The 22419-nt window shown below is 42.3% G+C and overlaps 1 protein-coding gene across 1 annotated transcript in view; it reads right to left on the reverse strand.

Annotated features, from left to right (window-relative positions):
* Positions 1 to 22419, reverse strand: part of LOC111980759 (adhesion G protein-coupled receptor A3) — a 69050-nt gene that overhangs the window by 44925 nt on the left and 1706 nt on the right. The window contains exon 2 of the mRNA XM_070435841.1: positions 8474 to 8545. Coding sequence (XP_070291942.1) covers positions 8474 to 8545 — 72 coding nt within the window. The remainder of the gene's footprint in view (positions 1 to 8473; positions 8546 to 22419) is intronic.

Below are 22419 nucleotides of genomic sequence, written 5' to 3' on the forward strand. Positions count from 1 at the left end.
TGTGTGTGTGTGTGTGTGTGTGTGTGTGTGTGTGTGTGTGGCAGGCTTACAATGATGGCAAAAAAATACATTTGAGTGCGCGCTGATCCTGGTGCTAGAAGGGGTACGCAGCTGGAGGTTGAATGTTTGAAGGGGTACAGAACTATAAAAAGTTTGGCACCCACTGGTGTAGATGAATGGGAGGAGACAGGTTAAATAAATATTTTTAAGCCTTCAGACAACTGAGACAAGGATTGTGTATGTGTGCCATTCAGGGGGTGAATGGATTGGCAAGACAAAAGCTGTAAGCGCCTTTGAACATATGGTAGTAGGTGCCAGGTGTCGAACTGCAAATCTTCTGGGTTTTTCACACTCAACAGTTTCCCGTGTGTATCATGAATGGTCCAAAACCCAAAGGACATCCAGCCAATGGCAGGCCAGTGGTTGAAAACAGGTAATTGATTGATAGAGGACAAAGGWGGCTGACACAAATTGTGCAGAGCAACAGTTAGTCAACTGACACTCCAGTAGAACTTTAGTGCCCAAATACCCCAAAAATAATGCACAACTCATCGTAGCTTGACATGAATGGGCTATGGCAGCCGACAACCTTACAGAGTTCCACTTCTTTCAGCAAAAAAACAAGAAACTGCATTTGCAGTGGACTAAGGAACGAAAACACCGGACACTGAAGAATTCAAAAAACATTGCCTGGTCTGTTGAATCCCGGTTCCTGCTGATAGGAGGAGTAGGGCATGGAGAAAACCACATGCATCCATCACGCCGCGTGTCAACATTGCAGACAGATGGTGGTGGTGTGATGGTGTGGGGTGGGTTCTCACACATTGGGCCCCTTGATAAAAGTGGAGCAACGTTTGAATGCCACAGGATATCTGAACATTGTCAATCAAGGGGGACCTCTTCATGACAGCAGTTTATCCATCTGCAAATACATGTTTTTCAACAGGATAGCACACCATGCCACATGGCTAAGATTGTTCAGGTATGGTTCCACGAACATGACAGTGAATTGATCTTACTGCAGTTGCCTGCCCAGTCACCAGATCTCAATACAATTGAGCATCTGTMGGATGAAATGGAACAAGCTATTTGGAGTAGAGATCCACTACCAGCCAACTTGACACAACTGTGGGAAGCATTGGAGTCAACATGGGACGATGTATAACATGCATATCCCGTACATAAGACTAATACAACTTGAAACTTGTTATCTTATGCAATGTTGATAACCTACAGTTACACAATCTTACAGTTATCTTACATGCATAAAAGACTAGCTTTCCTCATATACTGTCATTCCCCATAGTAATGGTTCCTTTTGAAACTCAAAACCTCTCCAGTGCTTCCAAATAACAAGAMATTATCCCTGCTTCATTTGTAATAATAACCATTCCCTCTGTCTTGACTCCGTGTCAGCTTTGGGAGAMAATTACTGTGCGYCAGTGGCTAGCTTGGGTTCATATTACCGTGTAGGATGGTGATAATGTGGACTCAGTGGACCTCATCTCATGCCAGGGCACCTTTGGCCCTCACAAAACACTGTTGTTGCCACAGTACCCTGCGATTTCACGGCCATGGCTGAAGAGGGCTAATCAATTCCCCCCCTGCCTGCCACACAACAAAGCTGAAACCCAAAACGCACCAATGCACACAGACAGATAGACAGACCTAAGCAGAGGAGAAACCCCCTTTTTGAGGGCTGTGGTCTGAGAAAGGAGGGAGGGTGCGCGGAGTAAGGTGGACGGGGGGGCAAGCGCATCACTGCATGCAAACAGACCAGGGCACAGAATAATTTTTTGTAGTCGGAGGAGAGAGGAGGGAGGGAGAGGGGATGAGGAGGGAGGGAGCTGGAAGGCAGAAAAGCGGGATACTACAGCATGAGGCCGGGCTGGCATTGTGTGTGAATCCCTCTGCCGACACCTCTAGCCTTGGCTTGGCTTCATTAGAATGACAAAGCCAAGAGCCTCACTGGATGGGTGGGGGGGGTGGGGGGGGGAGCACAATGGGAGCTGCTTTCTAAGGTAAATGTGCCACTGGCTATACGGTTCTTTCACACAGAGAATGAACTCGCCAGCCACAGCGACTGGCCGTATACTATGCATTAAGACGAAGTAAAGAGCACTAAAAGACTTCCTCGGCGTTGGAGGATCAAAGGCCCTTACACTTAGCGTCAGAAAAAGCCCCCAGTTTATCTTACGGCCTTCCACTCRGAAATTCTAGCATCTGACCCACTTAMAAAAACCAGGAGGGAAGCTCTCCCCAAACCCATAAACAATTTGGGAGCGGATGTCTTATTAATACGGAAAGGGAGTCAGGTGAGATCAGGCATGTGGCTAGTCCAAGCATTACTCAAAGAACCACGGAGTATGACGTGCACTCATTGCAGTGCAGTGATATTCTGAAGCAGATCTATGCCTAGGTAAAACTCTAGGTACATTCTAGGTAAAACTCTCAAACTTTAAATCACTCTGACCCAACATTAGGGGATGCGTTAGTTCTACCCAACCTTCAACCGCTTGGCTATGGTTTCCGAACCAATACCAGATGACTGACTGCGGCCAAAAAAGGTTTCAAGTACCTCCCACGGGCAGATTCCTGACCCTTTTAACAAGACCTGGAAAAATTTGATGGAAAATATGCCCTTAAAATTCCCCGTTGATGCAGTCATCTGTTACTGTAGCCTTGGGTAAAAGCTATTAATGGTCTGGTTATTTTATCTGCATGAAGCCATTCCAAAGCGATAAATCACCAGAGGTCCACAACACACGAGCCGAGAGCATTTCCTCGGAATCTCGGGGGAAACACGGGCGGTGAGATTCCAAACTCCAAAGACAGACGCTTTGCGTTGTGGCAGGAACGATGAATTTCGGCAGGCTCACGCCATCGTTCCGAAGCACACTCAATATTGACAGAGCACACCYCCTCAATAAATGTCTTTGCTGCCTATTGACAGGGAGGCAGAGAAAGTAGAGCAGGCCTACTCTCCCCTCTCTGCATTGCTCCTCTCTAGCCTTCACTCTTACTTTCTGACTCATCTTTCTTTTGCTCTCCTAACTCTCTCTAGCTCAAAGCAATAGGTATACTTTCAACTAAGCTAAATACTACCTCYCTAACAGGTATAAGAATAGCTCACGGAATCATTTTTACTCCCATTAGAATCACTAGAWATACATCTGACTTCTGAAAAGAAACACTAAGAAATTCCTGGTGTGTGGAACAAGCTCGGATTGGATTCTGTATCATAACTGCAATATAGAACAAGGACCAAGTCTATAATAAATAAAGGACATGCGTCTAACATAGCACGTCCACAAGATTAACTTACGCAATAAGGCCACGAGGGGGTGTGGTATATTGCCAATATACCACGGCTAAGGGCTGTTCTTAAGCGTGACGCAAAGCGGAGTGCCTGGATACAGCCCTTAGCTGTGGCATATTGGTCATATACCACAAACCCCAGAGGTGATATTGCTATTATAAACTGGTTCAAATATAATTAGAACAGTACAAATGAATGTTTTGTCATACCCGTGGTTTAAGACCGGGTGGTTTGAGCCCTGAATGCTGATTGGCTGACAGCTGTGGTATATCAGACTGTATAACAGGGGTATGACAAAACAATTATACTGCTGTAATTACGTTGGTAACCAGTTTATTACAGCAATGAGGCACCTCGGAGGTTTGTGATATATGGCCAATATACCACGGCTAAGGGGTGTATCTAGGCACTCCGCGTTGCATTGTGCTAAGAACAGCCCTTAGTCGAGGTACTGTGCCTTGCAAAAGTATTCATCCCCCTTGGCGTTTTTCCTATTTTGTTGCATTACAACCTGTAATTTCAATAGATTTTTATTTGGATTTCATGTAATGAAAATACACAAAATAGCRCAAATTGGTGAAGTGAAAAAGAGGCAACAGAGACCAAAGATAACACTGAAGGAGCTGCAAAGCTCCACAGCAGAGATTGGAGTATSTGTCCATAGGACCACTTTAAGCCYTACACTCCACAGAGCTGGGCTTTACYGAAGAGTGGCCAGAAAAAAGCCATGGGATGGAGGTTCCCCTTCCAGCAGGACAATGACCCTAAGCATACTGCTAAAGCAACACTTGAATGGTTTAAGGGGAAACATTTAAATGTCTTGGAATGGCCTAGTAAAGCCCAGACCTCAATCCAATTGAGAATCTGTGGTATGACTTAAATGTTGCTGTACACCAGCTAACCCATCCAACTTGAAGGAGTTGGAGCAGTTTAGCCTTGAAGAATGGGCAAAAATCCCAGTGGCTAGATGTGCCAAGCTTTTAGAGACATACTCCAATAGACTTGCAGCTGTGATTGCTYRAAAAGGTGGCTCTACAAAGTATTGACTTTGGYGGGGTMAAYAGTTATGCAGGCTCAAGTTTTCTGTTTTTTTTTGTCTTATGTCTTGTTTGTGTCACAAGAAAAAATATTTTGCATCTTCAAAGTGGTAAGCATGTTGTGTAAATCAAATGATACAAACCCCCCAAAAATCAATTTTAATTCCAGGTTGTAAGGCAGCAAAATAGGAAAAATGCCAAGGGGGTGAATACTTAAGCAATTGGCCATACACCACACACCCTCGTGCCTTATTTTTATTTTTATTTGTATTTATTTTATATCAAGTAGGTAAGTCAGTTAAGAACAAATTCTTATTTACAATGACGGCCTACCAAAAGGCAAAAGGCCTCCTGCAGGGACGGGGGCTGGGATTAAAAATAAAAATGTTTAATATAATAATATAATATAGGACAAYACACACATCACGACAAGAGAGACAACACTACATAAAGAGAGACCTAAGACAACAACAGAGCAAGGCAGCACACATGACAACACAGCATGGTAGCAAGACAACACGGTAGCAGCACAAAACATGGTACAAACATTATTGGACAGAGACAACAYCACAAAGGGCAAAGTAGAGACAACAATACATCACGCAAAGCAGCCACAACTGTCAGTAAGAGTGTCCATGATTGAGTCTTTGAATGAAGAGACTGGGATAAAACTGTCCAGTTATAGTGTTTGTTGCAGCTCGTTCCCGTCGTTAYCTGCAGCGAACTGAAAAGACGAGGGACCTCGCACCAAGGAATGTGTGTTCTTCGGGACCTTTAACAGAATGTGACTGGCAGAACGGGTGTTGTATGTGGAGGAGGAGGGCTGCAGTAGATATCTCAGATAGGGGGGAGTGAGGCCTAAGAGGGTTTTATAAATAATCATCAACCAGTGGATCTTGCGACGGGTAGACAGAGATGACCAGTTTACAGAGGAGTGTACAGTGCAGTGATGTGTCCTATAAGGAGCATTGGTCACAAATCTGATGGCCGAATGGTAAAGAACATCTAGTCGCTCGAAAGTACCCTTACCTGCCGATCTATAAATGATGTCTCTAATCTAGCATGGGTAGGATGGTCATCTGAATCAGGGTGGAAACCAAGTCTAGACTTAACTTTAGCCTGCAGCTTTGATATGTGCTGAGAGAAGGACAGTGTACCGTCTAGCCATATTCCCAAGTACTTGTATGAGGTGACTACCTCAAGCTCTAAACCCTCAGAGGTAGTAAARCACACCTGTGGGGAGAGGGGRATTCTTCTTACCAAACCACATGAACTWTGTTTTGGAGGTGTTCAGAACAAGGTTAAGGGTAGAGAAAGCTTGTTGGACACTAAGAAAGCTTTGTTGTAGAGCATTTAACACAAATTCTGGGGAGGGGCCAGCTGAGTGTAAGACTGTAWCATCTGCATATAAATGGATGAGAGAGCTTCCTACTGCCTGAGCTGTTGTTGATGTAAATTGCGAAGAGTGTGGGGCCTAGGATTGAGCCTTGGGGTACTGCCTTGGTGACAGGCAGAGGCTGAGACAACAGATTTTCTGACTTTATACACTGCACTCTTTGAGAGAAGTAGTTAGCAAACCAGGCCAAAGACCCCTCGGAGACACCAATTTTCCTTAGCAGGCCCACAAGAATGGAATGGTCAACCGTATCAAAAGCTTTGGCAACGTCAATAAAAATAGCAGCACAACATTGCTTAGAATCAAGGGCAATGGTGACGTCATTGAGGAATTTTAAGGTTGCAATGACACATCAATAACTTGAGCGGAAACCAGATTGCATACCAGAGAGAATACTATAGACATCAAGAAAGCTAGTCAGTTGATTATTGACAAGTTTTTCCAACACTTTTGATAAAAACAGACAAAATAGAAATGGGCCTATAACAATTAGGAGCAGCTTGATCTCCCCTTTAAATAAATAACAAACCGTGGCTGCCTTCCAAGCAATGGAAACCTCCCCAGAAAGGAGAGACAGGTTAAAAAAGGTCAGAGATGATAGGGGCAGCAACCTTAAAGAAGWAAGGGTCWAAACAATCTGACCCAGATGMTTTTTTGGGGTCAAGTTTCGGGAGCTCCTTTAACCCCTCGGACTCAGTGACTGCCTGCAGGGAGAAACTTTGTTGCGGGGCAGGGAGAAAAGAGGGAGAAGCATCGGGGATAGTCACATTAGAAGGGATGGGAGATGAGGAAATGTTGGARGGGCAAGGAGGCATGGCTCAGTCAAATATGAATCCTGACTTAATGAAGTGGTGATTAAAGAGRCCAGCCATGTGCTTCTTGTCAGTAACAACCACATCATCAACTTTAAGGGACATGGGCAGCTGTGAGGAGGAGGGTTTATTCTCCAGGTCTTTAACTGTTTTCCAGAACTTCTTGGGATTAGACCCACAGAGAGAGAACTGCTCCTTAAAGTAACTAACTTTGGCATTCCGGATAGCCTGAGTGCACTTATTTCTCATTTGCCTGAACGAYAGCCAGTCAGCCTGAGTATGCGTGTGGCGAGCCTTTCGCCAAATGCAATTCTTGAGGRGGAGTAACTCTGCCAGATCACAGTCGAACCAGGGGCTGAACCTGTTTTTAATTCTCATTTTCTTTATGGGGGTGTGTTTGTAACAATACCACTGAAAATATTCAAAAAAGAAGGTCAAAGCATCRTCAACAGAGGGGATCAAGCTGATTCTGTACCAATTTACAGAGGCCAGGTCATGAAGGAAGGAAGGCTCATTAAAGTCCCCAAACAATCAAATTGTTTGGGGACAGACTTGGAGACAACTGAGCACTGTAGGTGTTCCTTGGTAAAGATTGCCAATCCACCACCTTTGGAAGATCTGTCTTGCCGAAAAAGGTTATAACCAGAAAGGTTAACATCAGTATTCAAAACACTCTTCCTTAACCATGTCTCAGTAATGACCAACACATCTGGATTGGAGCTGTGAACCAACAKTTTCAATTGATACATTTTTGGTAATAAGCTTCTAGTGTTAACGTGCAGAAAACCCAGGCTTTTAAAAGAGCAGAAATCAGAAAAGCAGATACCAAGTCAGAATTGGGGCTAGCAACTGTAGATGGGCCAGGGTGTACATGYACATTTCCAGYTATCATCAACAGTATTACAATCAAGGCACGGCATAGGACAGGGAGAGCTCTGCAGTGCTGATTTATGACATCTGAATGTGCATCAGATGGCAACAAGATCATATTGTACAGCAATTTCATCAGGTAACATGAATACAAAGCCGACGAGAGTTGGTTAGAATAGGATGGGAGGCCAAAAGACCGTGTAACCAATAAGGAGTCAGAGTCCCGAGTGCGAGAACAAACATAGTCTGTCCCACGGTTGGGTAAAGAAAGTTCGTATTTAAAAAAACATGCAGGGGTCATGAGGCGAATAGCGAAATAGCAAAACGCACAAGAAAAAATAACGACTTGGGGCTAGCCATTGTAAATTCAGAGTCACTCGCCCCAATAGTGCCTGTGTGCTTTATTGCTTAAATATACCACGGCTTTCAGCAAATCAGCACTCAGGGATTGAACCACCCTGTTTATAATATGGTATATCTGGTAAGAGTGATGGGGTTTGTTTAAGACTCACTGAAAAGAAGCCGGCACATTCCGGGAAGTACTGTCCTACTAAGAGCATCCCATTGTCCGACAATAGTTAACCCTGGAGGCCATACCTATTTTTAACCCTCTCTAGTGCAATCCCTCCAGTCCTCAACTACTGACTGGTATTATTAACCTAGGCTAAGTGCTGGATGCCTCCTGGTTTTGTGTGACCTGGATGTTCTGTTGGCATGAAGTCAACGTGCATTTCATAAGGCCCCTGATTCTTCTAAATCTACTGGATTGTCATGCAGGATTTCYGTACTGACTGGTTGTCACTCGCAATAGATGTGCAGTGAATGTGTGTCTCGTCAAAGAGCATGTGAAGAGCAAAACATGATTGTTGATATCGATTGGCACATTGCAGTGTTATTCCTTTTTTTCTGTGGTGGCCACAATTTAAATGCATATACGGGGAAACGGGGATGAAAGGCATAAACGACACTCATTGTTGATTCTGTCATGGCCAGAGCTTGTGGGAAACATGAGAACATTATGAAAAATAATAAGACTCACAATCTTTCCAAAGTTGACAGCCCGATGAAGGATCCATTRCTCAATTCCTGAATTTTGTTGTTGCTTAAAATCCTGTGAAGAAAAAAGAAGAGATGTATCAACCACTAAAGGTGTCCACATCAATAAGACACCACAAAAGACAACATTTGAACTACAAATGTACAGCAGCTTTCAGCAGTAAGCAGTATTAGTAGAATTTCAACTAAACTACATTTCACATACTACAACTAGCTCATTARCCAACAAGGAGGAGTCCACTATGGACATGTTTAATTCCATCAACACTGAAAGAAAGCCAAGCTCTAGTAATCCCATTGTCTCTCAACCCTTCATTCATGGAATGTTCTCTAGCGCCAGGAAGACGGGAAAACAACTTTCTTCTGCCCACCATGTACTTCCATGATGCTAAATTGGTAGCATGTGTCTCTGCAGTGCACAATTCATCCAGGTAGGCGAAATGCGATAATGTCTGTTGCATACTTTCCGTCAACCCCTCTTCCGCTTTGATGTTTAAAGGTGTAATAATCGGATCCAAAAATGCGGTGACTCACTTTGAGATTGTTTCCAGAGTGCTACATGAAGTCATTTGATGTAACGTTATAGGCTTGATCGTAGACACCGGCAGTTCAGGTGTTTGGTCTCAAACTTCAATAGTGATAGATTCGTTGGCAACCAGGTATTATCGTTTCATAGGGGCTAGATCCACAAGTCACTGGTATTGCTGAATCTAGGTTCAGACTGGTCCAGGTCAGGGCAACGACGACTCAATGAAAGTATGCTTTATTTGTCTGAGATAAATCGGATCTCTAGATAGTAAGATACATCACGTCCTTAATGAGTTACCTCAAGAATCTATTCAATCAGATAAAATAGCAAGTATTMTACTTTTTGACCCCTTATGAAATTGAAAAAAGCCCTCAGAAGATGCTATGAGGTTATCAACATTGTGAGTGCCAAATTTTGGTAGCTCAGGCAACTGAGCTCCACTCAAAAAGCAGTCCACCATTTGATAACACCTCCATCATTCAACAGATCTATTCAGATCAGATTGTGCCTCAATTTATAAATGCACCAAAAGTCTCTTCATTCAACGGTTGAAAACYGGAGAGGCCTCACAGAAAACATGTCGTTGAAATTCTAGTTTCAAATGTCAAGACTAGTGCAATCACATGACCAAAGCTTTAATTATTCTTTTTTTACTGGAGGCTTCAGCCAAAAGTATCAAACATCGGCAGAGAAAATGTCCTGTGTCAGAAGAGCATACATTTGAAGTGTTAGATATCGCATAACATAAGCAAAGAGCTGGCCAATTTTAACCCCAAAGTACAAATTCTTGCCCTTTTTTCAAACCTCTACTCACCCTGTGCTAGACACCCCAATTCGCACCCTCTCCCCCCGAAGGCTCAGTAATTGAATAGTGATGTTTACTCCTGTGGGAAGACCCAACTGGCTTGTGTTGTGGGAAGACCCAACTGGCTTGTGTTGTGGGAAGACCCAACAGCTTGTGTAGTGGTCATCCTATTTTTGGACTTTCGGGAGGGGATGTGGTGGGTCACACACAAACAGTACCGACAACCCCCGGCCAGATTGGAGTCATTACGGGCGTTGAGMGCTAGCTTTATTACAGGGTTGGRTGGTGAAGACTATCGATATTTTSTCTTCCCTGCTCCCAACCCCTCAGAGAGGAAACACAAACCGTTCCTGTGTTTCACGACTGGCCCCGTGGCCCGTGCATTCTTCCCTGCGTGCTGAAACTCCAGATGTCGGGGCTTGGTGAGGAACGAGACTGCAAAGTCTATCACTGCTCTCGACACATACTGATGATTTAGGCAGAGCCACAGGGGATTCACACAAAGATCTTGGGTCGAGAAAATCATTGAGGAATAACTGGTCTGACCCAGATTTATATAGCCTATGATGCTTTATTGTAAGGTTCAGGGAGGGATGARTTATATTCCAGTGTGAATACTAAGTAAAGTACATCAATGGCTTTTTTACAGATGATAATGAMCACAAAGATGAAAGCAATTAATGCTTTGAATGAATTATGTTTATCTACATATTTTTTTGGGGGGGGGAAACTCTCTGCTGCCAGGAAGATGGCACCAACAGACATGGTAACACTGCTTCTAGCTCCTAAGCAACTCTGCAGTATGTTTTTTGTGTATGTTATTTCTTACATTATTAACCCAGAACGTTTGCGTTATTACATACAGCCACAAGCATTTCGCTACACCCGCAATAACATCTGCTAAATGTGTACGTGACCAATAAAATTGGATTTGATATGTTCATAACAAGTTCAATATATTTTCTATCTCAGGACCTGAGTGACGTGTAGGCACATGCATCTCCAATTGCAGCTTTGTTTCTCCACAAATATCCCTGCTACTTCCATTGAAAACCGCATAATTGTATTCAGAATTAAAGACATAACAGCTATATTACAAAACACACACACTCTTAGGAATTATTCAAGTCRGTCTGGATAAATATGCACTTCCAACCTTGTGACTCTCCAACTGTCAAAATAAATCTGTGTAAGAGGCTTCTCCTGAGAGTCATGAGCTCTGTTCTCCCTTCCCCCTCTCTCTTCCTCCCTCCCTCTCCTCCTCTCCCTCCATGTGTCCCTCCTTCCTTCATTCCACCCTCCCTCCCTCCTCCTCATCCTGACTGGTGTGTGACCTCAGTGCGAGGGGAACTGCTTAGCTTGCACGACTGCAAAGAAACCTGTATATATAGTTTACCATAAACTACGACCTCTGAACAATGCGTGTTTATAGTTCTGCCGTCTGAGCACTCATACCATTCACATATTCATTGGGATAAGGGTTCTGCATTGTAGATACATATAGGAGCCTACAACGAAGAATATATGTTGTAAAGAATAGGTGTTGTAAAGCTGTAGAAGAGATGTTGTAAAGAATATATGTTGTAAAGCTGTAGAATAGATGTAAAGCTGTAGAAGAGATGTAAAGAATAGATGTTGTAAAGCTGTAGAATAGATGTAAAGAATACATGTTGTAAAGCTGTAGAATAGATGTTGTAAAGAATAGATGGAAAGCTGTAGAATAGATGTGAAGCACGGCAAAGAAGTAGGCCTATAGACTGGGCCATTTCAGCCTGACATGCCTAGTTAAATAGAGGTTAAATAAATAAATAAAAATACAATTTCAAAAGTGAATGTAGCCAGCTACWACACCATGTATTGATTCTCAATAGYTAGACYAATCAAGCACTGAAGAACCATATCCAGGAAAGGTGGACAATCTTTTGGCAGTCTAGACACCTTTGACCAATTGACAATGTGTTTGATCTGCAGAGTGCAAGTGCCTAGAGGCAAGTGTCTGCTTCTCAGTTTACGTTTGCCTCTGGGAGCGTCTACGCGTCTGGGAGCTTCTACACATCTGGGAGCGTCTACACGTCTGCATTCGGAGCGTCTACAGGTCTGCATTCGGAGCACCTAGACGCCTGCATTCGGAGCGCCTACACGCCTGCATTCGGAGCGTCTACACGTCTGCATTCGGAGCGCCTACACGCCTGCATTCGGAGCGTCTACACGTCTGCATTCGGAGCGTCTACACGTCTGCGTTCGGAGCGTCTGCATTCGGGGTGTCACTAGAAGCGTACTTAGCATCTGATATCAGCACCACCTGTAGGTTGTCTCTGTCTCACATTTGACTACTAGCTTCCTGAGCGTCTGCACTGGTAAATTCCTCAGGGCTCAGGGGCAGAGGAGGGGAACCACCCTTATCTTGACACAAAGATAAAACCGCCTTGAGCAAGAGCCAGGAACAAAAGAGCAGTGGGATCCAGACAAATCTCATGTAATATGCACTAATGTACTAGGGACTGAAAAATCACATGAATGTTAGTCTATGATCACACAAACTGTGCCGTCAAACCCAACCAACTCCATTGTGATAATTCTGTTCTTTGCATGCTCTTGTAGACAAAAACACAAAGACAAAAACACAATCTATATTACAGTTATTCTTTCCCAGAAGGGGCCTCTCAGTCTTGAAGCTAAGTTTGCACTCTTTTTGCATGAGAAAATCCAGCCTTTGAATTGCTCCAGCCTCAGGTTATTAGCACAAAGTTAACCAGGGATTGAGAAAAAAAGCCAACCACTATACAACCCCCTCAAAGGCAGTAGGCAATCAAAGTCAACTGGTGCTCTCTCAACACTTGAGACATAACCCTTTAGAAACACAGGGGTAGAAGTTTGACTGCATCAAAAAAATATATATATATATTTTCAGGCAATGACCCCCTTACAAACAGGCACATTTTTACCACATTCTTACCTGCATATGCCTTGTTACACCTCCAGTGTACATGCCGGCATTGAGTGGTAGTAGCAGTGATCAGATGTGGGTGGGCGTCTATTTTAATAAATCAATTGAATATACACTGTCAAAAACAAATCCATTATTACTTSGTCTAGGCAGGTCCTAAGAAACATAAGACTAATAAAAATGTATTTTCAAAAGAATAGAATGGCATATTGAGTTTGTTACGTCCAAATGAATGAAATCAATTGTTCATTATTTTGTTCATTAAAACAGACAAGACACACCTACCCTGAACACAGCCAACACACATTTTGTAGTAAGAATATAAAATAATATTTAAAAAAAATTGAACTTGTGTCACGGGAACGTGTGGAATAAAGTGTTGAAATATATTTTGAAACAGAGCCCAAGCTTTTTTGATCCACATGTCATCTCTTTCCTACCCTCACTCCACTTTGTTAGTGAGCAGGGACAGGCTCTTACATTGAGAGCATCGTCACCATGATATCGATAGAAAAGAATAGCAATCCTATTTTCAAAAACATGCAAGTCTCGTGTTCATATTTCACAACCTCCGCTGGCTTWWGGAGTTGCCTATAGGCAATCGAGTGAAATAAGAAGCCTGCAATCGAGCAAAATAAGAAGCCCACACTTGATTTGGGCTACATMATTGCACGCTAAATGTTTCTGATCAGTGATAGACGAGCCAACAAATAGACGAGCTATACCACCTCCACTTATTTGCCCAGACAGAAACCAATTAACTAAACAGCCTGTACAGATGGGGATTCAGTGAAACAGAGTCACATTGACTGAGACAAGTCAGTGAAGTCACAGGCTTTTGGTTGGGAGTAGGCCTAGGCTACTAAGCCACTGCGAGTGAAGAGCAAAAAAATTTAAATAATAATCCACTTGTTAAACTACATAACATGCTGGCAAAAGGTTGTAATAAATGAGTCAACTAGACAAGATGATCGTGAGCAGCACTCGCCTCAACTAAGCTAACATTCAGTGAAAACAAAAAGCTGACTGATTGATTTATCAAGACATGTACCCCACGCTTGTCTCAAAGTATCGCGGTGGCATTGACCACACACGTAGGCTATTGCTTAGAATGAATTACAACGATTGGATGACTTTGGCAGTTTCAGTAAGCAACAATTTGATGCAGGCCTTCAATTGCATTAAGTCTACTTTATTCCAATATTTCCGTCATTCAGTGATATGGATCCATCCAGMTGTGGTTAAGGAAACAGTGCATGCTTAGTGGTGGGCTATGCGGAGAGATGGGAGAAGTGGCGTGCCTCGCAAAGTTTAGAAAATGGCAGGAGGATGGTTAACGGGTGCTGCTTAGCAACCATTAAGAGTTTAAGAGAGTAGTGCGTGCCACTGCCGCCTCAGCATTACGAATACGTATCATACCAAGCCGTAAGCAGAAGTTTACCCAATTATCGTTTTGGCTTTGATACTGGTAATACCTTTCAGATATAAGGAAAAAGCGGAAAAAAGTTGGCGGTATGGTAAAGTTGGCGGTAGGATAAAGTCGGAGGAAAAACGTCTTTATGAAAGGGATATCAATGTGAGCTTAGTGAACGGGAAAACTATGAACATTCATCAAAAGTAACMGATACAGACATAAGGGTCAAATGTAGCGTTGGAGACCATAAGGACACTATATGAAATTTGCGATTGATTATTGCTTAATTAAGTTATGACCTGGAAGCGCCTTCCACAAAATTAAGGCCTGAACACTGTCTCCCATTTGGAAGACAAAGGCCTCGTCTTTGAAAGAATGAACTTTTGTTAGGGCAGAGCTGAAAAAAGACACTTGTCATTCAAACACCGACTATGCTGTGTCACTCTCCCATAGTTATAAGCTGAAAATATCCCCTTTCAATTCCAGTAAGCCACGGTATAAGAAGGTATAGAAAARGGTCACCTTACAACTCCTTTAGGTGCATGGTATACACGGCGCCAACATCCAAATACTGGGCTGACAGCCAAATGAATAGAAACCAAGAACTGGGGCCTTCCAGATAGACAAACAGGAAGGCCCATGTCCTTATACGGAAATTCAGACGCACATACATAAGACAAAATGTATAGCCTAGCCTTGAAATCAACTTGAGACCCAAGTATGGTCTGGCAAACCAAATGCTCAACAGGTCTGAGTGCGTAATGAGAGACCGTGAGCTGCCTGGCTGTGAACACTCAATCGCCAGTCAGTGAATGGCCTTTGGGATTTCGTTATCTTCTCCAAGCATCACACAACAGCAAAGGAAAAAACACGGGGAGCGTTGCTTTAACCCAAATGCTTGCCTGAATAGCAAAACAAACCTTTCTAGCCACCGGYCATGCATGACAGCGTAGTACCGAGTACTAGTTCCACAAGCACTTCAAAAGGCTGCCGGCCCGCCAACTTCGCTTTTTCATGTAGGAACAGCTAAACGAATCAAACCAACGACAGAAAGGATTCTACCTTCAGATTCCACAGCAATTTGAAATTCGGCTCACTCAAATTGAAAAGACAATATCAAATATAGAGGTAAGAGAATGTGGTGTGTGCATCTGTAGGCCTATAAAGTACTTGTCTTTGCTAGGGCTGGGACGATACCAGTACCGTGATACTCATTGGTATCTTGGCAAGGGAAATAAAGTGGATTTAACTTCTTAAGGAAAACAGCCCTAATGTGGGAAACGAACATGTTGTCATCCAGAGTCACATGTATTTATTTTCCATGCTATAGCAAAATATTTACATACAGCAGGTTTTTAAAGGACCAAAGTGTTGGGTCTCATTCATGTTTTCATTTTTGACATGGAAAAAAATTGCGATACTGGTATTGTCACAGCACTTGTCTTGTTCATATGTTTTACATTCTAATATAAACGTATTTTACATCAAGTCTCAAGTCAAACTATTCTGAGTAAGCTACTCCATTCTAAAAACATGGCCCAATGGCATTCACTGCAGGTTAAGTCTTCAGGAAACTGGATGCATACCAGGCCGTCCCCCATGATTCCCTGCCACGAACCGTGCAATTAGTGCTCTTGACTGTGTCGTCAAATTACACTGCTTTTCATGCACTACGAGGAAATCCCTGTCTCTTCCTGACATCAATCCCACACTCCTTGGTGGAGGTGGACTCTAGGGTGTGCGCTGGGCCACATAGTCAAGCCCAGGTGCCTGCTGGGAAGGATCCAAATGACACTCAACAAGCCTCTCGAAGAAATATGAGCTCTACTGTTGCTGTACACCAAGAATATGGTTCAACAGAGGCCGTGCTAATATAGGGTGAAACATGAACAGGTTGAGCCTCACACACATGCAGCTGCGCATATATACTTCTTCACACGACACACCTGAAATTAGCCCACTATGCGGATGAAAGGGTGCAAAGGTTATCAACGCACCAGGGTTGATGTTGCACAAGTCTTTTCTGACAGAGCTGGTTGTGTCAACGCATTTGTCATTTCCTCTTGGATTACTTTGGCATGCAGTATCAGTTGGAATGCAAATGCTGGGAATGCAGCACTCATCCTTTCTTCACAGACATGCATTCAGCAGCCTGAACCCAGAGAGAACCACGCTGGAGAACTGGATGCATTCCACAACAGGGTCGCCAAATACTTTCCCTAGAAGCACAAAGGAGCTTGACTTAAGCCAATCAAAGTCTTCCGAGGATTTGAATTTCAAACGATGGCCAACTAACATTGTTCTAAAATTGGAGGGATTAGTTACACCAACCAAAATGTCTAGAAGATTTTTGTTGARGATTCAAGAAAATGTCCAACTTGTCTTAGTTACTTTGTTTCATTCAGAGAAGTGCTCAGTTTCACTCCAGACAGGAAACAGGAAGTGTGTGGGTCAAAGTGAGGGAAGGTCGATTATGATTAATGGCCTCTAATTACACAAGTTGAATCACTGCATCGGACCAGGTCTTTAATTTGCAGAGAAGCAGGCGTGTCAATAGACTATTTAAAATGTACCAAATAACAAGTCTGGAAAGGGACCCCATGGCAACGATGCCCCAAATTAACACATTTAGAACATGCTATGCTGGTTTGTCAGACCCCAGACCTGTGGTTTAGGAGTTAASGCTAGATAAGATTGTGTGAACTCTGTCCAGAAACGTCCATTATCTTCACAAGTCAGAGGTAACTCTAGATTTAAAAAAAAGATTGCCCTGAGATAATGGTGGTGATGTGACAGAAAAATGTATTTACCACAATGGTTTGTCTGTCATAGGATATCTTGACATAGTAAATTCACTGGGGAAAAGTTGAAAAGGCCATAAAAAACAATCATTTTCTGGGGTGTGCTRAACGAGAAGTTAAAAAACTCTTATTGGCAGTCAATTGATCAGTAAACAGAATACTATCCAAATGTTTTAGATTAAGGTTGGATTTCCTACAATATCAACTTTGCTTGTGGCGCTTTCTCTCCTCCCAACTTTAGCTTTCAGGGCCAGGAGGGCAGAGTGAATTTGTTGCTCTCACAGAGCAAAAAAGTCTGGGACCTACAGTGTCCAGGTAGGGGGAAGTGGTTGATTTTCAGGGTCAGGGAAGGTCGGGCAGAGCAGCAGGGACRCTGACTGTGATCGGGCCAGTCCAGTCCCACTGTGTCCAGACTAGGGCTAGGAATTACCAGGAATGATACAATATTATCAAGACACTCAAGTGCTGATACAATATATATTGTGATTCTCACGATTCTACAGTGCATTCGGAAAGTATTCAGACCCCTTGACTTTTTACACATTTTGTTACGTTACAGCCTTATTCTAAAATTGATTCAATTGTTTTCTTTACTCAATCTATACACAATACCCCATAATGACAAATAAAAACAGTTTTTTTTGAAATTTTTGCAAATGCATTAAAAATAGAAACGGAAATATCACATTTACATAATTATTCAGACCCTTTACTCAGTACTTTGTTGAAGCACCTTTGGCAGTGATTACAGCCTCAAGTCTTCTTCGGTATGATGCTAAAAGTTTGGCACACCTGTATTTGGGGAGTTTCTCCCATCCTTCTCTGCAGAACCTCTCAAAGTCTGTCAGGTTGGATGAGGAGCGGTGCTGCACAGCTTGGTTTCACCAGACCAGAGAATCATGTTTCTCGTGGTCTGAGAGTCTTTAGGTGCCTTTTGGCAAACTCAAAGCGGGCTATCATATGCCTTTTACTGAGGAGTGGCTTCCGTCTGGCCACTCTACCATAAAGGCCTGATTGATGAAGTGCTGCAGAGATAGTTGTCCTTCTGGAAGATTCTCCCATCTCCACAAAGGAATGCTAGAGCTCTGTCAAAGTGACCATTGGATTCTTGGTCACCTCCCTGACCAAGGCCCTTCTTCCCAGATTGCTCAGTTTTGCCCGGAGGCCAGCTCTAGGAAGAGTAGTGATGGTTCCAAACTTCTTCCATTTAAGAATGATGGAGGCCATGGTGTTCTTGGCGACCTTCAATGCTGCAAACATTTTTCTGTGCCTCGACACAATCCTGTTTTGGAGCTCTACAGACAATTCCACTGTCATCTGTGGGACCTTATAAAGACAGATGTGTGCCTTTCCAATCATGTCTAATCAATTGAATTTACCARAGGTGGACTCCAATCAAGTTGTAGAAACATCTCAAGGATGATCAATAGAAACAGGATTCACCTGAGATTAATTTAAAGTCTCATAGCAAAGGGACCTGAATACTTATGTAAATAAGGTATTTCTGTTTTACATTTTTTATTATTTTGCAAACATTTCAATAAACCTGTTTTCGCTTTGTCCTTATGGGGTATTGTGTGTAGATTGCTGAGGATTTTTATTTTATAAATTTTAACGTAACAAAATTTTGAAAAAATCCAGGGTCTAAATACTTTCTGAAGATAATGTATATGTATTGCGATTCGATACTGTGATTTCATTGCGATTCGATGTTTGAAACATATTGCTCACCTTATTTCTGCTGCAGATGGACAAGAAAGCATTTTGATCAGTCAWAGAAATAAAGGTGCTGAAAACAAGTCYTCTCCCTATTTAAAAAGAAGATGGAGAACAAGCTTTAAAGGAAAAAACTGGATTTTGGGTGCAGGTACAGCCAACTAGAGCAAAAATAATAGTGGTACCATCAAAACTATACATCTTCAAAAAGAATATCCTGATTAGAGGTCGACCGATTATGATTTTTCAACGCCGATATCGATTGAGGACCAAAAAAACCCGATACCAATTAATCGGACGATTTTTATATATATTTGTAATAATGACAATTACAACAATACTAAATGAACAACGAGCCCTATTATTTTAACTTAATATAATACATAAATAAAATCTATTTAGTCTCAAATAAAATGTAAATAATGAAACATGTTCAATTTGGTTTAAATAATGCAAAAACAGTGTTGCAGGAAGAAAGTAAAAGTGCAATATGTGCCACGTAAAAAAGCTAACGTTTAAGTTCCTTGCTCAGAACATGAGAACATATGAAAGCTGGTGGTTCAATATTCGCAGTTCCTCAATATTCCCATTTAAGAAGTTTAGGCTGTCGTTATTATAGGAATTATGACACATCAACTATTTCTCTCTATACCATTTGTATTTCATAGACCTGACAGTTGGATGTTCTTATAGGTACTTTAGTATTACCAGCCTAATCTCGGGAGTTGATAGGCTTGAAGTCATAAACAGTGCTGTGCTTCAAGCATTGCTAAGAGCTGCTGGCAAACGCAGTAAAGTGCTGTTTGAATGAATGCTTACGAGCCTGCTGCTGCCTACCACCGCTCAGTCAGACTGCTCTATCAAATATCAAATCATAGACTTAATTATAATAAACACAAAGAAATACGAGCGTTTGGTCATTAATATGGTCAAATCCGGAAACTATCATTTTGAAAACAAAACGTTTATTCTTTCAGTGAAATACGGAACCATTCCGTATTTTGTCGAATGGGTGGCAACCCTAAGTCTAAATATTGCTGTTACAGTGCGCAACCTTCAATGTTATGTCATAATTATGTAAAATTCTGGCAAATTAATGATGGTCTTTGTTAGGAAGAAACACAGTTCGCAACYAGCCAGGCGGCCCAAACTGTTGCATWTATCCTGACTCTGCGTGCACTGAACGCAAGAGAAGTGACAATTTCCTTAGTTAATAGCCTGCTAACATGCATTGATTTTAACTAAATATGCAGGTGTAAAAATATATACTTCTGTGTATCGATTTTAAGAAATGCATTGATGTTTATGGTTAGGTACATTTGTGCAACAAATGTGCTTTTTTCACGAATGCGCTTTTGTTAAATCATCACCCGTTTGGCAAAGTTGAAGTAGGCTGTGATTCGATGATAAATTAACAGGCACCGCATTGATTATATGCAACACAGGACAAGCTAGTTAACCTAGTAATATCATCAACCATGTGTAGTTAACTAGTGATTATGTGAATATTGATAGTTTTTTATAAGATGAGTTTAATGCTAGCTAGCAACATACCTTGGCTCTTTGCAGCCACAAGGTCTTTTGACGCGGTACTCGCGTAACAGGTGGTCAGCCTGCCACACAATTTCCTCATGGATTGCAATGTAATCGGCCATAATCAGCGTCCAAAACGGCTGATTACCGATTGTTATGAAAACTTGAAATTGTCCCTAATTAAATCGGCCATCGATTGACCTCTAATCCTGATATATAACTACATAAAAATTTCACTCGTCCAGACCGCTGTCAACCCATCGGCAGGACACCAAGAGAGGTTGTAAACCAGCCCATAGACCACCACATCTTCGGGAGAGGCCTGGCGATTTTACAGGCCGTAAATAAACACCCCCCAAATGTAGCGGTTAAAAGAAGAGCACAGTCTCATGGTCACTAATTTGGACAGAGTTGCAGCGGGTCTATTTGACGGAGACCTTGAAACCCTGAAGACCTACCCATCATTATTCCTGAAATCTGTTGACAAAAACATTGAGAGACCTATGGGAAGTTTAGTGGGAAACCCATAGGAATGCCTGAGAACTTAATCATCCCTCTTGTTCTGCGGTGGCCATCTTTCAGACCTTGAATCACGGAGCTTGGTTCAATGCTCAAGACATGAGGAATATGTTTCCCTTCCCAATCAATCACTGTCGGGCCGAACAAAATGATGGCCCTCCAAGCAGTTCAGCCTATTTTAACGCATACAGAAATATCACATACCATGACGGAGGTAATAATATCTCAATCAGTCACTTACATAACCAACGTCAGGCCAAGTCAAAGTAGCAAAAGAATCCTTGAGGAAAGAACTTAAAAAGTATGCGGGAAAAGCAACAGTCTATGCACAAGGACTACTTTTAACAATGTCCTCWAAAAATGTTACAAAACACATTTACTTGATGAATGAAGAACAGTGCAGATACAAAGTCMGTGCTGTTTCCATCTTATAGGCCATTCCAAGCCAATGGTAGAGTACTGGTGCAAGGAACTGATGTTCTTGGCTTGTGTACACTCAAAAACACTGCTTCAGTCTTGTCTCCATTGGGGCGACTGCATGTGAAATAGGTTGCGGTGGTTTAATGGTATGCACAGTGTGGTTGCATTACACAAACAACTGCATGTATCYCATATGTTGTGGCAATGAAATGAGATACAAAACTGTTGCCAACCACACATTACATGTGTTCAACGATAACMCTCACTGCATGTTTTTGCTTAGCCCAGGGGCGGACTGGCCATCTGGCATTACAGGCAAATGCCAGATGGACTGGTCCAATTTCATCCTAGTGGGTCTGTCTAACACTTTTTTGGGGGGACACAAAATTATTATTATCTAGCTAACGGGGCCTGGATGAAAACAAATTGTCCCAGTCCGCCCCTGGCTTAAGGTTTCAGCATGATAAAGTTTGGCTGAAGTGCTAGCATACTCCCGTAAAAGACCGCTTGAAAATTTTGAATGGTGGTGCRGTTTGTCCATTTTAAGATAGCGCAGCATTTTTTCATTTCCTCAAAATAGTCAGAATTACACTAAGATAACTTAAGAAATCTGTCATTAATTTTGACGCTTTTGCAGAGGAGATATTAGTTGCGCAATTTTGCATCTGACTATGATGTTTGGTGGTGTTTCTCAAGTGAAAGATTTTGCATGAGGACGAGTTGTCTCTCAATGAATGACCACAGGCACTTCATTGAAGAAGACCTACTGTTGACCAATCGCCAACAAGAGGGCGTAGACTCTGGCTACCGACGTTGGCTTGCCTCTCGAGAGAAAAAAACGTGTGCAACCGGACATCCGAAAAAAACCTGTGCCTTCGTCCAAAAAGGAACAAAAACGTCAAAAATGGCATCATAATACATGCAGGAACTGTTCCTAACTCTTTCGGCTGGGAAGCARYCAGACGACTTAAGCCTACATAAATACCCTTTGGATGCCGTACAATTATATACTGCATTTACAATTATGAAAAGGTATTTTGGTCTAAGACATTTCCATCATACAGGACTAGATTATAGTGTGACARGCCAATGACATCTGTTACATACGATTTATATGTAAAGGATACTATTATTGTATGCAGCTGACAAGGGACGGATGTGGAGGTGGCAATACAGCTACAAATAGTGACCTCAGCATCTTTGACACAAGTCCTTTGTTATGGACATGGTAACTATATTTGAGCT

Source organism: Salvelinus sp. IW2-2015, linkage group LG3 (genome assembly GCF_002910315.2).
Source record: "Salvelinus sp. IW2-2015 linkage group LG3, ASM291031v2, whole genome shotgun sequence".
In the NCBI taxonomy this organism is placed as follows: Eukaryota; Metazoa; Chordata; class Actinopteri; order Salmoniformes; family Salmonidae; genus Salvelinus; species Salvelinus sp. IW2-2015.